Raw genomic sequence first — 17,470 nt, forward strand, 5'->3', positions numbered from 1 at the left:
TTCACTGTTGCCCCTAGAAGAGATGGTCTTTTGCACCCTGCTTTTTACTACCCAAAAGAGTCTCAAAGTGGTTTACAAACACTTTTCCCCTTCCTCTCTGCACAACAGACACCCTGTTATGAAGGTGGGGATGAGAGAGCTCCAAGAGAACTGGGAGTGGGCCGCAGTCACCCAGCAGGCCTTGGGTGTCTCAAAGCAGTTTACAATCACCTTCACTTCCTCTCCCCATAACAGACTCCCTGTGAATGTGGTGCAGCTGAGAGAGCTCTGAGAGAACTGAAGCTGTCCCAAGGTCACTCAGCAGGCCACAGGTGTCTCAAAGCGATTTACTATTGCCTTCCCTTCCTCTCCCCGTAACAGACACTTTGTGAGGGAGGTTGGGCTGAGAGAGCTCTGAGAGAACTGGGACTGTCCCAAGGTCACCCGGCCAGCTGCCTGTGGGGAATCGAACCCGGCTCTCCAAGTTAGAGGCCGCCGTTCTTTAACTGTTACCCCACAATGGCTCTCAGAGGCCAACGCTAGAGTTGCTCTTCTCCCTCCTCCAGCTATTTCATCCAACATTAAAATCTTTGGCAAGGAATCCAAAGGGCCGGGCCTTAGAGGACTCTCCCTCCGATTGGCTGACTCTCCTTTCCCCACATTCTCATTGGCCCTGGTAGCTGTCTGTTGCAGGGAGCCTCACTGAGACAGGCTTTAAAGGTCCTTTCAAGGTTCTTAGGGGCACATTGAAGACGGACCACTTTTATTCTGTAGAGCGGGGATAGTCAACCTGTCGTCCTCCAGATGTTCATGGACTACAATTCCCATGAGCCCCTGCCAGCAAATGCTGGCAGGGGCTCATGGGAATTGTAGTCCACGGAGAGGTCATTCCTTTGGGCTGGCTCCTCCTTCTGTGTAGGAGACATGATAAAATTAGACCTCAGCTAGTTTAAGGAGACATGAAGGGCCAGAAGTATAGAGCGTGGGGATTAGGAACATTTTACCTAAACTGAGCCTTTTGTATCAAATAAAATCAGAGTCCGGTAGCACTTTTAAGACCAACCAAGGTTTATTCAGAGTGCTTCCTCAGAGTGCTTGCCCTCGAAAGCTCACGCCCTGAATAAATCTTTGTTGGTCTTAAAGGTGCCCCTGGACTCTGATTTTATTGTGCTACTTCAGACCAACACCCATTTGAATATTTTGTTTCAAATGTTACTGATGCATATTGAAAACATGACGAATTGCATCTTCATGGTTTCTGTGCAGTCCCACAAGGGACTGCACTATAGCAGGCCTACAACGGAGAGAAGCTACCAGGATTTTATTCTTTAGAATAGCTCTCCCATAGAGAATACACATTTTTCTTGGATGCTTTAGGATGCTTAGGGCTGACCCTGCGTTGAGCAGGGGGTTGGACTAGATGGCCTGTATGGCCCCTTCCAACTCTATGATTCTATGATTGTATGATTCTAAAACATCAATTACATTTAAGATAATATCTAATGTTTGGTTTTTTTTTAAAAAAAACGTTTTATTTAAGTTTAAGCAAACTTACAAAAAAAGAATCATATAAAACAGTATACAGAACAATTGTGGTAAAAAAAAAAATTACAAAAAGGAGAAAAGACTTCCCATTGCCTTTACAGTCTACTGACTTGTTTTACAAAAAGAAAGAAAAAAGGAAACATAACAAAGAGAACAGTTTATAAATCTTAAAATACTATTTAGATAACCCAGTGATCAGCAAAAAGAAGGGGGGAGGGAGAGATGTAAATTTACAGCAAACCCTTTTATATTGTAAAACCAAGAGTTAACTCTGGCATCCTGTGTTGCTTACATATATTATGTGTTGTCAAATGTATTATCAAAATCTCCCCGATAAACAGCTAGCCTTGTGCTTTTTAGATCTGGAGAAAGCATTTGATTCTCTTGATTGGAATGTTATGTAAGAGACTAAATATGATGGATTGCAGAAAGATGTTTTTACCATGACTTAATGAAGCATATAAAACTAATTTTGTGAGACTGATAATAAATGGGGAATTAACTAAGGATACAGAGGAGGTTTAGACAGGACTACCCTCTTTCTTCATTATTATTTATAATGAAATTTTGTTGAAAGATATCAGAAATGACGATAAAGGGGTTGAAGACAAGAAATGAGGAACTTAAAAGCTGCTCAAGGTGACCAACTGATCATTTTAGATGATCTTGACTAAAATGTACACAATTTAATACTGAAATTAGGGCTGACATCGATGTTAAAGGTAAATAAGGATAAATCCAAAATGATAGTCAAAATTTGTACATTAAAATAATTTTTTGGAGATTTGACAGGATTTCAAATGGTAAACAAATTCAAATACATAGGAATTGTTTAACTGTTGTCATTATTCAAGGAAAACTATGAGATTTTAATGAGAAAAAGTAGTTAGATGGAGGGAATTACAGTTATCTTTATAGGGTAGAATTTCAGTTATTAAAATATATTTTCTCCCAAAGATTTTATTCTTGTTTCAAAATATCCATATTATTAATTTGGATAGTCCCTTAAACAGTTCCTCTGTTATAAGCTTTGCTGGTTTCCCAAAACATCACTGCTGTAACATGGTTCTTGTTACTAAAATCAAAAGATTTTGTCAAATCTTCTTTACATTTCTGGAACACGTCTATCAGGTCTATCTGCAAATATTTTTGGTATTATCGAAGTGAAGGTTTTAGAAACCCATTCATTTTCAAATATGACTGATGTCTATCAGAACAAAAGGTGTAATCTCTTTCATTTGGATTATGTGTCCCCCAGATACCTTCCAGATCTAATAGCTTTATTTCCCCCCCTCTCTAACACATCTGCTTACTGTTTTGAGAGCCATTGCTTTAGAGAGAATCATAAGCAAAACATGGATATCTGTCCCAAGGAGAAGCAGACAGGAAAATGAGCTAACTTAACCCAAAGCTTCTCTTGGAATATGTGAACCCCCACTCCTTCATCTCATTCTCATAATAATATTCATGAGAGACTGGCCTGAGGTCATCCAAGTGACTAACTAGCCCACAATGGTTCGAGTGTCAAGGTATCAACATTAACAAGTGCAGTTCCAAGTTTCCTTGAGATGGAGCACCGTATCTACCTCTTCTCATAATCCTAACATTTGTAGAGTTTCTGGAATGTGGCCATTCTCCCAATGTTTCAACCACAGTGTGAGCATAGGTAAAGGTAAAGGTATCCCCTGTGCAAGCACCAGGTCATGTCTGACCCTTGGGGTGACGCCCTCCAGCGTTTTCATGGCAGACTCAATACGGGGTGGTTTGCCAGTGCCTTCCCCAGTCATGACCGTTTACCCCCCAGCAAGCAAGCTGGGTACTCATTTTACCGACCTCGGAAGGATGGAAGGCTGAGTCAACCTTGAGCCAGCTGCTGGGATTGAACTCCCAGCCTCATGGGCAAAGCTTTCAGACAGCTGCCTTACCACTCTGCGCCACAAGAGGCTCTTGTGAGTGTGAGCATGCTCTTCTAGTGTGAGCATAGAAGTGGCTGAATACTTCTATGGACCGTCTGGTGGACAAGGACTTCCAAACTATAGTGAAAATGCTTCCTGCAGACCAAGCACTCAAATGGCTTCTCCTCCATGTGGCACCTGATTGGCGCTCAGGTCTTGGCTTCTCAAGCACTCTGACCTTTTCCAGGACTTCTCTCCAGCTTGTTCAGTCGGGCCCGACTGCTGCCAGAAGGTGCTTCCACATTTGGAGCACATAAAAGGTTCCTCTCTTGCATGGATTTTCTGATGTCAAGGAAGACCATAATTGGAGGACAGTCTTATTCCACAGTCGGAAGGTTTCTAAGGTTTCTGCCCAGTGTGGACTTTTCTTCTCATATGAACAAGAAAGTTTGACCTCTGGGGAAATGCTCTCCCAGAGTCTGAACATCTGCAAGCATCTCCCCTGTGTGGATTCTCACCAGAGGAGGGCGCTGGCAGAAATTTTTATCAGAGTCGGATCACTTGTATTGTTTCTTGCCCTTGTGGACTCGCTGGTGGATTCTGAGCCCGTGGTCGTTTTTGAAGATATTGCCACACACAGCACACCTGTAAGGTTTCTCTGTAGTGTGAGTCCCCTCTTGCGAGTTCCCCCCAAAGGTATTCTCGAAGTCAGAGCACCTGTAGGGTTCCTCTTGTGTGTGGATTCTCACATGCGCCTCCAAAAGAGAGCGCCAGCGAAAACTTTTGCCGCAGTAGGAGCATTTATACTGTTTCTTGCCCCTGTGGACTGCCTGGTGGACTTTGAGACCATGGTCATTCTTGAAGCCATCCCCACAGAGATCACACTTGTAAGGCTTCTCCAGAGGGGAAATTCCCTCTTGCGGGTTCCCGCCAAGGTCGTTCTGAAGGCCTGAGCCTCTGGAGGGCTTCTCTCCCGTGTGGATTCTCTCATGCGCCACCAGAAGAGAGCGCCAGTGGAAAATTTTGTTGCAGTAGGAGCATTTATACTGTTTCTTGCCCCTGTGGACTCGCTGGTGGATTCTGAGCCCGTGGTCGTTTTTGAAGTTGTCCCCACATACAGTGCACTGGTATGGCTTCCTCGTAGGGTGGATTCCCAGCCGCGAGTTCCCCTTAAAGGTATTCCCAAAATCCGAGGAGGCGTAGGGCTTCTCCCGCGTATGTATTCTCTCATGTATCACCATAAGAGAGCGCCAGCGGAAACCTTTGCCACAGTAAGAGCATCTGTACTGTGTCTTGCCCTTGTGGACTCGCTGGTGGATTCTGAGTCCGTGGTCGTTCTTGAAGTGATCGCCACACACAGCACACCTGTAAGGTTTCCCCGTAGCGTGAGTTCCCTCTTGCGAATTTCGGCCAAAGTTACTTCCAAAGCCTGAGCCTCTGTAGGGCTTCTCTCCTGTGTGGATTCTCTCGTGCGCCACCAGAAGAGAGGGCCAGCGAAAACTTTTCCCACAGGAGGAACATTTGTATTCTTTCTTGCCCCTGTGGACTCGCTGGTGGATTTTCAGGCCGTGGCTGTTTTTGAAGTTATTCCCACACGCAAGACACTTGTAAGGATCCTCCAAAGTGTGGATTCCCTCTCGAGAGTTGCCCGCAAAGGTGCTCCCGAATTGTGGGGCTCTGTAGGGCCTCTCTCCCATGTGGATTCTCTCATGCACCACGAGGACCGTGTGCCGGCGGAAGCTTTTGCTGCAGTAGGAGCATCTGTGCTGTTTCTTGCCCATGTGAATTCGCTGGTGGATTCTGAGGCCGAGGTCATTCTTGAAGTGATCCCCACACACAGCACACCTGTATGTGTATTTCTCCGTAGTGTGCGTTCTCTCTTGCGAGTCCCCCGCAAAAATCTTCCCAGAGTTTGAGCAACTGGGCTTCTCTCCTGTGTGGACTCTCTCATGCCCCACTAGAAGAGAGTGCTGGTGGAAACCTTTCCCACAGTAGGAGCATCTGTACCGTTTCTTGCCCTTGTGGACTCGCTGGTGGATTCTGAGGCCGAGGTCATTCTTGAAGTGATTGCCACACACAGCACACCTGTCAGATTTCTCCGTAGTGTGAGTTCCCTCTTGCAAATTTCTGCCAAAGTTACTTCCAAAGTCTGCGCCTCTGCAGGGCTTCCCTCCTGTGTGGATCCTTTCGTGCGCCACCAGAAGAGAGCGCCAGCGAAAACTTTTCCCGCAGAAAGAGCATTTGTAGTCTTTCTTGCCCCTGTGGACTGCCTGGTGGATTCTGAGACCGTGGTCATTTTTGAAGTGATCCCCACACACATCGCACTTGTAAGGATTCTGTGTAATGCGCGTTCCCTCTTGCGAGTTCCCCCCAAAGATATTCACAGAGCGTGAGCATTTATGGGGCTTTTCCTTCTTGCTTTCTCCACAGTGGACACATTGATGCGGTCTTTCCCCCATGTGGGATTTCTCGTGGAACCCAAGATGCGAGCTGCTACCAAAGCTTTGGCCACAACGCCAGCATTTGTAAGTATTCTTTCCCACGTGGCTTCTCTCACAAGTCGAAAGGCGCGGGCTTGGACCATGGTTTCCCTCATGTCCCTCACGTTTCATGCTGTTTACCTCATGTGAGGCTGTGTCTTCACGGAGACCTCGGTCAAGGCGTTCAGAAAGAACAGGCTCCAGGCCCTCCATCTCATGGTTATATTCAGTCTGATTCTCTGTCCTGTCTCCATTCTCATGACCTTTCCTACCACATGGGGAATCGTTCTCCTCGGCTGTATCCGACGGCATCTCCTGAGGTTGCTCTACCTCAGGGCTTTCCAAGAAAGACATCAGCTCCTCCTCGGTTTCACTCAGCCACCCGTCACCTGCTGGGTGGAAAAAAGGTAAATTTGTTTGATGCTACTTGAGATAAGGGAACGATACTGTGATTGGCATCCTGGCCACAATAATTTATTTATTTATTCGTTGATATTTATATACTGCCCTCCCCAAATGGGAACATGTTGTGTTTGTCTTTGTGGTTTCAGTGCATACCCCACACGGGTCTGCACCTTTGCAGGCCTGCCACAGAGAAGAGCTAGCAAGCTTAAGACAAGATTCTAGAACAGCCTTTCTCAACTTTTGTTAACTTTGAGAAACCCCTGAAACATTCTTCAGGCTTCAAGAAACCCCCAGGGCAATCAAGCAGAATATGCTTACGGCAGATACGAGCTTTGGCAAGTCACTGCTCACTGCTTCAGAGATACACAGAAACATATTTCCTGTTACCAATTTTGCAAGTCTTTAAGGTCCTCCTGGATTCCTGCTTTTTTTTTTTCTACAGCTGCAGACAGACTAACTCAGCAACTCATCTTGATCAGTCTATAATGTGCGGAAAATGAGGGAGGATCTTACAGCAGGGGTAGTCAACCTGTGGTCCTCGAGATGTTCATGGACTACAGTTCTCATGAGCCCCTGCCAGCAGATGCTGGCATGGGCTCATGGGAACTGTAGTCCATGAACATCTCGAGGACCACAGGTTGACTACCCCTGTCTTACAGGGCTGATGTCAGGCCCCCTATAAGGGGGCAAAGTGCTTGTAACCCCTGAACGCCCTTTTCAATGTGCCACATAATTGTTGTATTACTCCCTGAGAAGCAGCCCAAGTTAGAAGTGGGTTGCTTTTAATTCCATTAGGATTTTAATTTGTATGCCCTTCGGGGGGTGGGTGGGGGAGAGCAAGGGGTGGCAGGGTCAAAGTCTTGTGAATAAATCAGAACAAAAATCCCAAGCTCTTTGAACGTGCAATATTTGGGGACAGGCGAGTGCTTACCCAAAACACCAGCATTGCTTCTCTGCTCCTTCTTGGCAACTGCTGTCTTTGCTGCATGGGTTTGCTCGCGCTCGAACGGCTTTTCCTGCACGCGCTTTCTCCCCTGTGCCGCGCGACTGGAGCTCAGGGAGCGAATCCGCAAGCACTCTGAACATTCGGAGCCCTTCTCTCCGGCTTGATCGGTCGGGTCTGACCACTGCAAGAAGGTCCTCCCGGATTGGGAGCACGTACCAGGTTCCTCTCCGGTGTGGATTTTCTGATGTCGAAGAAGGTCATGGCTAGAGCAGCAGCTCTCCCCACAGTGGCAACATCTGTAAGCTTTCTGCCCAGCGTGGCTCTTTTTCACGTGCGCGAGGAAGTCTGACCTCTTCGGAAATGTTTCCCCACAGTCCGAGCATCGGTAGGGCTTCTCTCCCGTGTGGATCCTCTCGTGCAGCATCAGGCCGTAGTTCCTGCGGAAACGTTTCTCGCAGAAGGAACATTTGTAGGGCGTCTCTCCTGAATGGGTCTTTGCGTGGGATTTAAGGTATTTCAGACACTTGAAGTTTTTCCCGCAGACTAAGCATTTATGCTGCTTCCCTGCCGTGTGGCCTTTCTGGTGTTCGGTAAGCAGCAAACTGGTCCGGAACTTCCTCCCACAGACCGCACAGTCCAGAGGCTTCTCTTTGTGGGTCTGGATATGTGCGGCCAACTCTGCACTGACGCTGAAAGCCTTCCCGCAGGCAAAGCACACAAAAGCCTCCGCCAAGGGGGGCTGCCCGTGTTCGACGAGGCCCGGATTCTGGCCGACGCTTTCCCCGCAGTACGAGAAAAGAGCGCAGTGGATTCTCTCGTGGCGCTTAAGGCCTGACTTCTTATGGAAAGATTCCCCGCACTGCGCGCATCTGTACGGCTTCTCAGCCCTGGGGTCTCTCTGGTAGGTTTTGAGACCTGAGACGCTCCTGATGTTCTCCCCCTCCGCAAGGCCCTTGTAAGGCGTCTCTGCAGCGTGGAACCCCTCTGGCAAGTCGCCCCCAAAGGTATTCCCACAGTGGGGGCATTTGTGGGGCTTTTGCCCTATGTAGATCCTCTCACTTTCTCCACAATGGGCACATTTATACAGTTTCTCCCCGACGTGGTTTCTCTCGTGGGACAAAAGTTCAGAGCTGCTCCAAAAGTTCTGGCCACAATGCCAGCACGTGTAAGTTTTTCCTCCTGTCTGGCTTGGCTCACAGGGCAAAAGGTGCGGGCTTGGGCTTTCCTTGGTTGCTGAACTCTGCATGCTGTTCACCCGCGGCAGGGCCGTGGCCTCGCTGAGAATTGGGTCAGTAGCTGCAGAAAGAACAGGCCCCGCGGTCTCCGTCTCGTGGTTCTTTCCGTCCGGGCTCTGTGCCCTGCTGGAGTTCTCGTCCCCTTTTCTACCGCACGGGGAATGGTTCTCTTTGGCTGCTTCCGGCAGCATCTCCTGTGGCTCCTCCTCCTCAGGGATTTCCAAGAAGGGCTTCAGGTCCTCCTCGGTTTCGCTCAGCCACTCATCGCCTGCTGGAGGAAAAGGGGAGGATCCAGTTTAGGTGATGCTACCTGAGACAGCACAACTGGCCAAAATCAACTCGTCGCCGATGGTCAAAAGATGGATGGATGGAACACCGACCACTTGAAAAGGGTGAAACAGTGTTCAGGATTCTGAGCGTGACAAAGTTCCGGCATCATTTGGAGGCAAGGGGAGGAGGAGGAGGAGGAGGAGAAGGAGTTGGTTCTTATATGCCGCTTTTCTCTACCCGAAGGAGTCTCAAAGCAGCTTACAGTCGCCTTCCCTTTCCCCTCCCCACAACAGACACCCTGTGAGGGAGGTGAGGCTGAGAAAGCCCTGATATTCCTGCTCAGTCAGAACAGCTTTATGCGGGAACTGTGGGGAGCCCAAGGTTACCCAGCTGGCTGCATGTGGGGGAGCGCAGAATCGAACCTGTTGTGCCAGATTAGAAGTCCGCACTCCTAACCACTACACCAAACTGGCTCCCAGTGCTGAACTAGGAGGTCTCCCAGTGCTGAACCTCAGAAGAGCCCTGCTGGATCAGACCAGCGGTCCATCTAGTCCAGCATCCTGCCTCACTCACAGGCCAAGCAGTTCCTCTGGAGGGCCAACAACAGGGCAGGGGGGGGGGGGACTGAAGCTTTCTCCTGAGGTTGCCTCCTGGCTCTGGGACTGAGAGGATGTTTTCAGCTCTGCAATGAGGGCCCTGACAGAGCTGTCACAGTTCCACAGGGGCTGCAAAACGGAGCTCTTCCGCCAGGTTTATGGTCGGGGTCCGTGCTAGAGCAGGTGGTACGGGTCACCCCTGGCATTGGTGCCTGAACATCTTGGTGCCGAACATCTTGGGTCCTCTCCTGCCCAATGCTGCCCTCAAAAGGGCCTTCCTGTTTTAAGGAGGGCCCATCTGTCAATATTTTTGTGCATTGTAGTAACTGGGTTTTTTTTAATTGGATTTTATTGTATGGATTTTCTTTTTGCGTGACCCGCCGCAAGCCGGTTTTCAAGAGCTATAAATCCAATAAATAAAAATAAACTCAACCCCTTTCTGGGCCATTTTAGAAATATGAAACTGCTACCGTTGTCCACAGACCTGGAAGAGGGCCCATTCCGTTCAAAGGAGCAGGATGGCTGAAGCTGGAACAACTTCAGGAATTCATGAAGACCGGCCCTGCCTGGTCAGCCTTACCTGAAAAATTTGTGCTTCCATCAACGCACTGTCTGGCTTCGGAGAAACACGGACCCTTCGCTGCTCCTGGCAATTCCTTGCAGGTCTCGGGTGGATTTACAAACAGGTCTTCTGATGAACCCTTAATATGCAATGGGGGAACAATTAAAAATGAAATCAGGAGGCAGACAATGAGCTGCGTGGACCAAGTGGGGGAGACTTACAGTAAATTCCAAGGTACACAGCAGTACGAATTCAATTCTTTTGCTTGGTCAGTTCTGGCCTGATACAGTCCAATCTGATTTCCTTGTTTATAGGATGTCCCTATAGAATGTGGCTTGGTGTAGTGGTTAGGAGTGCGGACTTCTAATCTGGCAAGCCCAGTTTGATTCAGCGCTTCCCCACATGCAACCAGCTGGGCGACCTTGGGCTCGCCACAACCCTCATAAAGCTGTTCTGACTGAGCAGGAATATCAGGGGTCTCTCAGCCTCCCCCACCTCACAGGGGGTCTGTTGTGGGGAGAGGAAAGGGAAGGCGAATGTAAGCCGCTTTGAGCCTCCTTTGGGTAGAGAAAAGTGGCATATAAGAACCAAATCTTCTTCTTCTTCAGGAATCTCAGGGCTCTCTCAACCTCACCTCCCTCACAGGGTGTCTGTTGTGGGGGGAGGAAAGGGAAGGGGATTGCAAGCTGGTAAAGCCTCAGGTTCAATTCCCGGCATCTCCAGTTAAAAGGACCAGGCAGGAGGTGATGGGAAAGACCTGGAACCCTGGAGAGCCTCTGCCCGTCAGAGCAGACGATACCGACTGATGAATGAATCAGTATAAGCCAGCTTCACGTGTCACTTTAAGCCTTGTGTGGGTTCTTTGTTTGGCAGGATCTGGATTAACAAGGAGTTTCCCGCATGGGCATTTTAAATCAGTGCCATTTCCCAGCCACCCTGGGCAACAGGGCTTTTATTCTGGCGGTGATGGAAAGCACCATCCAGTCACAGCCGATATGGTGAGCGCAGGGGGTTGTCAGGGCAGGAGGCATCCAGAGTTGGTTTCCCCTGGCCTGCCTCTGCACGGAAACTTTGGGCTTCCCTGGGGGGGGGTCTCCTGACGGAGTTCTAACCAGGCCAATCTTTACTCAGCGGCTGCAGTCTGATCAGAGTGCAGGGGGTTGGACTAGATGACCCATGAGATCCCTTCCAACTCTTATTATTCTATGATTCTAAGATCCAAGTAGCGTGGCCCATCCAAACCTATTGCACAAACACCTCTACTGATTGCTCTGATATTCTAAACAACAGAACAAAGTTCGAGTTCAGTGGCATATTAAAGACTGACAAACCAGAAAAATGTTGCTGGTCGTAAAGGTGCCACTGGTCTGGTTTTATACTTTATTATTGCGGTTTTGTCTGTTTCACCAGGGAGGGAGCCTCGCCTTCTTGTGGGACAACTTCATTTGGGGGTTGGGGTGGGTCTTGTTCTCACCTGTGGTGCTCTCTCCTTGGCACCTTGCTGTGCTTTCAGGAACTCCTCTGCCAGGCTCACCGCTTGGGCGCAGTCCTCCGGATTGTTCTCGCTGACCCAGCGCTGCATCTCTGGGGGCAGGACAATCAAGAACTGCTCCAGGGCCAGCAAGTCCAGGATCTGCTCCTTGCTGTGCCTCTTGGGCCTCAGCCACTGGCAGCACAGCTCCTGCAGCTGCCGGCAGGTCTCCCGAGGACCCTCCGCCTCTTGGTAGCTGAGCGTCCTGAAGCGCCACTGCCACATCCCCGCCCGGATGGTTTCCAAAGTTCGGACTCTCTTCTTCGCCCTGCCACAGCGCATGGCCTCCTGATTCTGCTTTGCTTCTCCAGTTGGGTTCGGCAGGGGCTGGGAAGCCCCCAATGCACCAGGCTCTGTCAGGCCGTCAGAAGGCCCCGGAGATGTCCTCTGTTCAGGCAGGCGTGGGCCACCCCTTCTAGAACCAGGACCCTGAAGGGTCTTCAGGAATTCCTGTAGCTGGGCGTCCCACTTTTGGGTCGGCTCCTCCTCCGGCTGCCGTTCACCGGTCCTCTCCGTTGTGAGAGCGTCTGCTTCTTCCATTTCTTCCTCTGGCCGGGAGCCTGCTGACTCTTCTTCCTCCATTTTGATTGGATTCCCCTGATTTGGGGATTCTTGAACCGTTGTTGTCCCTTGTGCCGCAGCCATTTCCTTCCCCAAGAGGCGGTTCCCGCCCCCTTTGGTGCACAGGCTCAGCCCCTTGTCACCAACCCTTGCGGAAATCCTCGGCTCTTTCAGAGAACCCCCCGGAGTTCCATCAAGAAGAGAGACGCATCCAGCAAGGCAGGTGGGGCCTCCCAAACAAGATGGGGCTCTTCAACGGGCCTCACTGGATCCAACGGGACTTCCAGGTAACACCCCACATTTCTGCAGGCAAGGAGGAAAAAGGGAGACAAAAGGAAGCCATCCTGGAGAAATAGTTGACTGGACAAATGCTGGCAGAGGCTCATGGGAATTGTAGTCCATGGGCATCTGGAGGGCTGCAGTTTGACTACCCCTGCTATAGATGTTTGGGGCAGTGATGCTCTGTATTCTTGGTGCCTCTATGGGGGGGGGGCAACAGTGGCAGGACATCTGGAGTTCACCTTCTGAACCGATTGCATCAACCAAGAGGAAACACTCCCCTTACCTGCTCTTTGGGGCTCTCAGACTCTTTCAGCATCAGCAGGAAATCTTCTGCTAGGGTCGCTCCCTGGGTGCACTGGGGCAGTGGTCCCCAACCTTTCTGAGGCTGGGGACTGGCAGGGCATCGGGCCACGCCCGCACATTGCGCATGCTAAATGCGCGGGCGTGGCCTGCATGGGCGCGGCCCGGCCCTGATTCCCTCTCCCCGCCCTCCCGCAGTAAGAAGCTTCCCGGGCCGCAAGCTTGCCCGGCACCGGGCCGCGGCCAGTAGGTTGGGGACCACTGCACTGGGGGACCTAATGATGGCCACTGGGTTTCGGCCACTGTGTGACACAGAGTGTTGGACTGGATGGACCATTGGCCTGATCCAAAATGGCTTCTCTTACGTTCTTAAGAAATTGAGGCACGACTATCTGTCTGTCAGTTTACTGGGCAAAACCACAAAGAAAGAGAGACATAACTATCTAACTAATTAGCTATAGTTAATTGTGGCCTAGCATCCAGCTTGCAGTTTTCACTGCGGCCTACCCACTGCAGCCTACCCTCCTGGATTCTGGAGCAAGAATCCAGGAGCACTTGCAAGGCGCACACAACGGGTGGCTGGGGAGGAGCATTTGAGTGTCACAGCTCACTTCTTCAGGTCCCTGAAGCTCCTCCCCGGCCACCGATTGTGTTAGTGTAAAACCACAGCCACTAGAGAGATTTAAAGAGTTGGGGAATTCCTTATAAGGAAGAAAAGGTGCAATTTTCCCTGAGGGATTGGACGGCGGAAGCTGCAGGGAGGAGCACCCCTTTCTGTGAATCTATGTAACAAAATTTAGGGAGACCAGAAAATCCTGTACAGAAGAGAAGACATCCCAAGGCAGAGCACAGCTGCACCTAGGGCCTATTCAAGTCAGACACCAGTCAGAAAGACGGAAACCTGGTCTGCTCCAAAGCAACAGGCCTGAATGGATACATGTTGTTGTTTTTTGGGTATGCTTATTATTACAAATATGATGTGGTACGAAGCTGGTTTCTTTTCATATGTTTCAAAAGGTGGGATTGCACTGCCAGAGACCTGAACTGAGCTGCACTTATTGCTCGGGTAATGATGCATGTGGGTTCTAGTTAGCCCCTCCTGCCAACTCAAATCACACACACAGACACACACCCGTAGCATTTAAGAAATTCTGTTCCAATATAGCTGAAGGAGCAAACATCTGCACAGGCCTAGCCTCCTCCCTGCCGGTACACAGAGCTGACCTTGGAGCAGCCTGAGACCCAAACTACTTCTCCGATTTGTTATTTCTTCCATTTGTATGCGTATTTAGGGCATTTCACAGATCAAACACAGCTATTATCACCCATGCTCTTATGCATCTTGATTCTAGCCAGCTCTTCCTGGCAATTCACACTCCCCCTTTCTAATGGCTGAGGATATTCTGTTCCCCTGCTAGCCAGGGAACGCCCAAGCTCATGGAAATGCTCTCAGGCAGGAACCCTGAGATAACTCTTAAAAACTGCCCAATATGCCTGCTTGGCTTTTAAGATTACAGGAGCCTGGACTAGCCCCTCCACCAGCAAGTTATAGAATTATGTTTCTTTATTTTATTTTAACCCACGGTATTAACCAACAGATTTTAACACAATTGCTACGGCTTTATAGGAAGATGTCCCTGGCTGTTTGTTTTATTATAACACTTGAGCATTATTATTGACGCTGTCATTTATCGTCATTAGCGAATGAATGACTGTCCCCTTGTAACTGAAGAAGTCCGCTATGCACACGAAAGCATCTAACTCAGGGGTAGGCAAACTGCGGCCCTCCAGATGTCCATGGACTACAATTCCCAGGAGCCCCTGCCAGCTGGCAGGGGCTCCTGGGAATTGTAGTCCATGGACATCTGGAGGGCCGCAGTTTGACTACCCCTGGTCTAACTGGACTTAAACTTTGTGGGTCTTCAAGGTCCCGCTGGTCTCAACCTTTTTTTGAAAAAAAATAAATGCATTTGAGACGGCACCTTTGAACACGATAGCTTAGCTTAGTTGCCTTTTTGCAATCGTACAGAGTAACTCGGTCTACGGACCTCGAGGCCAGCCTCCCACGGGGACCCCGATCCTGGGGCCAGGAGAGGCAAAGCAACCCGGCCAGGTGGGCAGGATCTTCCCTCCTCCCGCACGCACCTGTGGCTCACCTGCCCTCCGCCTCACCTGCCGCCGATCCCGGAGCACCAGAAGCTGCAAGAGGCGAAAAGGGGGATGCAAAAAGCCGCCTTCTGCAAAAGGCCAGGAAGGAGCCTTTCTTTGGGCTCGCCTTCCCACGTGGCCACTCTGGGATTGAGGACTCGGTTGCCTTAACCCATTCCTGGCCACCCCATCATTCCACCCCCCCCCCAGCCTAGTCTGACTGCAGAGGGGCTGGTGGGCTCCTTGTGGGAGCAAGCCCAGAGAGAGAGGGGGGGAGAAGGAAAAAGCTGGGTGGCAAGAACAAAAGCAGGTCTGTCTTCAAAATGTGATGACAAATATATACATTCATATGGGGGTAAGAAGAAGAGTTGGTTCTTATATGCCGCTTTTCTCTACCCAAAGGAGTCTCAAAGCGGCTTACAGTCGCCTTCCCTTTCTCCTGGTTGTTGCCACCTCCAGATGGGGCCTGGAGGTCTCCCCGGATTAAGGCCCAGGTTGGACTCCTCACCCTGCCACAGAAGTTCTCCAGGCAACCGCAATCCGATTGCAGATTCTCAGCTTGGCCTACCTTCCTGGGTTGTTGTGTGGATAAACTGAAGAGAGCGAGGTGGGCGGCATTGAGTCCCCACTGGTGGGGAGAGGAGCGGGGTGGGTGTAAATGAAGCAAGCAAATCAAGCATGAAATATCCAATTCCTCTGGATACAAAGTTTTTTGGGGGTGGGCTGTAGGACATTATAGCCCATTGAGGCCCCTCCTTGTTTTGCATAATGCGGTCCGGCCTATCTTTTCTTTGTTGCCTACTGATTCATGTCTCTTTTACCGTGCTTTTCTGCATGACAGGGCTCCACGGCTGCTTACGTCATTCTCCTCTCCTGCATTTTCTCTTTACAACAGCTCTGCAAGGTAGGCGAAGCCGAAAGTGTGCCACTGGCTCACGGTGTCCCATTGGCAGAGTGGGGATTTGAACTTGGGTTTCTCAGGTCCTCTCCTACATTCTGATCACGACCCCCGCATCGGCTCTTCCATATGTCCCTTTTCTTGCAATGTATGTTCACAAGTGAGTGCATGTGAGAGCAACCTCCAAGTGGCAATAGGATTGCAACACGAAAAAAGGAAGGTTCACAACAGAAAAACAAGGAACCTATCCAAGGCAATATTCCTGTGCTAACAATATATATTCAATTTTAATACAATTTTTAATATACATAAAGAATCAAAACCTTATGGTTTCTGGATAATTTCCATTTTCAATATCTTCTTCTGTGACTAACACTCCCCGATACCTTTGAGCCAATGGCCTACTGATATTATTAAAGCACTAATATAAGGAAATACTGTGGGATTTTTCCACACTGACTTAACCTTCACTATTGATACAACAATCTTATATTGGAGGACTCAACCACTGAAAACGGAAATTATCTAGAAACCGTTAGGGTTGATTCTTTATGTATATTAAAAAAATGTATTGAAATTGAATATATGTTGAAAGAACAAGAATATTGGCTTGGATAGGTTCCTTCTTTTTTGGTTGGTAACCTCCAGGTGGCGACTGGAGATCTGGGCTGACACTGGATCTCCAGCCGACAGAAATTGGTCACCTGGAGAAAATGGCTGCTTCAGAAAGTGGTCTCTGTGGCCTTATTGTAGGAAACTCTAGGCATGCCACAGACATGGTGTGTGTGTGTGTGGTCTGAGGAAGAGTGTTTGCACTCGAAAGCTCACGCCTTGAATAAATCTTTGTGGGTCTTAAAGGTGCCTGACTGGACTCTGATTTTGTTTTTTTTTTGTATCACTCTTTGTTTTGTTTTTTTTTGTATCACTCTAAGTGTGTAGGTATGCACCTTGAATGGGAAGCCTCTCCATCTTGACCTGGGAGCTGCCCTCCAACACCTTCTCTCCCTTTGTCCTCTCCCACACTGTCTATGGCTTTCCATGGAGACACATTCAGTTGGGTCAGAAACAACCAAACAAAACTTAAGTCCAGGGGCAAAAAAAGGTAAAGGTAAAGGTATCCCCTGTGCAAGCACCGAGTCATGTCTGACCCTTGGGGTGACGCCCTCTAGTGTTTTCATGGCAGACTCAATACGGGGTGGTTTGCCAGTGCCTTCCCCAGTCATTACCGTTTACCCCCCAGCAGGCTGGGTACTCATTTTACGGACCTCGGAAGGATGGAAGGTTGAGTCAACCTTGAGCCATATGCTGGGATCGAACTCCCAGCCTCATGGGCAAAGCTTTCAGACGGCTGTCTTACCACTCTGCGCCACAAGAGGCTCTAGTCCAGGGGCACTTTTACATCTTTCCTTAGGCAATGCTAGTGAAAGCAGAGTGGAGGGAGAGAGGGGGACATGGATTGGGCACAGCACTGACCACACCCATACTTTGCCGATTCAGCCAAATCTGGAACACTGAATGAAACCCCGGTGTGGATTTTCCTCCAGCCCAAATTGGTTCAGGTCAAAACCAAAATGATATGAATATTTTTGTGTGTGTGCACATGGAAAGCTTATACCTTTAAGACTTGTTGGCCTTAAAGGTGCCATTGGATGCAAACTGAGTTTTGTGCGATTAATCAAAATATTCAGGTTCTGAAATTATGCGTGCGCTGCAGAAGTAAAAGGAGATTAAAAAAAAACCTATAAGATTCCCCCACCCCCATTTTAAATGTGCCAGACATCTTTAATGCTGATGTCCCTTTTATGGCATCGCTTTCTGAATTAAGAAGGAAGACCCA

General features: G+C 49.2%; 2 protein-coding genes across 4 annotated transcripts in view; both read right to left on the reverse strand.

Moving 5' to 3' along the window:
- Positions 1-14,867, reverse strand: part of LOC143834116 (uncharacterized) — a 34,546-nt gene extending 19,679 nt beyond the window's left edge. The window contains exon 1 of the mRNA XM_077330717.1: positions 14,760-14,867. The gene's annotated coding sequence lies outside the window, so the exon portion shown is untranslated. The remainder of the gene's footprint in view (positions 1-14,759) is intronic.
- On the reverse strand, positions 1,818-14,878 carry LOC143833877 (uncharacterized). Of its 3 annotated transcripts, none has more exons than XM_077330105.1 (5): positions 14,744-14,878; positions 11,388-12,308; positions 9,932-10,052; positions 7,236-8,756; positions 1,818-6,288 (listed from the first exon to the last, which is right to left on the reverse strand). In XM_077330105.1, the coding sequence occupies exons 2-5, from the start codon at positions 12,087-12,089 to the stop codon at positions 3,977-3,979; spliced, it is 4,656 nt and encodes a 1,551-aa protein (XP_077186220.1). In that variant the 5' UTR covers positions 12,090-12,308; positions 14,744-14,878; the 3' UTR covers positions 1,818-3,976. The 3 variants fall into 3 exon arrangements, with proteins under 3 accessions (XP_077186220.1, XP_077186218.1, XP_077186219.1); XM_077330103.1 differs by having other exon boundaries at positions 1,818-6,291; XM_077330104.1 differs by having other exon boundaries at positions 1,818-6,291; positions 7,236-8,753; positions 14,744-14,871.
- Positions 14,879-17,470: the final 2,592 nt, after the last annotated feature.

The sequence above is a fragment of the Paroedura picta genome, chromosome 3 (genome assembly GCF_049243985.1).
Source record: "Paroedura picta isolate Pp20150507F chromosome 3, Ppicta_v3.0, whole genome shotgun sequence".
NCBI lineage: Eukaryota > Metazoa > Chordata > Lepidosauria > Squamata > Gekkonidae > Paroedura > Paroedura picta.

Bases quoted from the DNA above. Each gene is read 5' to 3' on its own strand.
- LOC143833877 (XM_077330103.1), bottom strand. From the start codon at position 12,089: ATGGCTGCGGCACAAGGGACAACAACGGTTCAAGAATCCCCAAATCAG. The intron at 8,757-9,931 runs GTAAGGCTGACC...CTTTTCCTCCAG, and splicing joins TGGAAGCACAAATTTTTCAG to CAGGCGATGAGTGGCTGAGC. The intron at 6,292-7,235 runs GTAAGCACTCGC...TTTTCCACCCAG, and splicing joins AAGCAATGCTGGTGTTTTGG to CAGGTGACGGGTGGCTGAGT.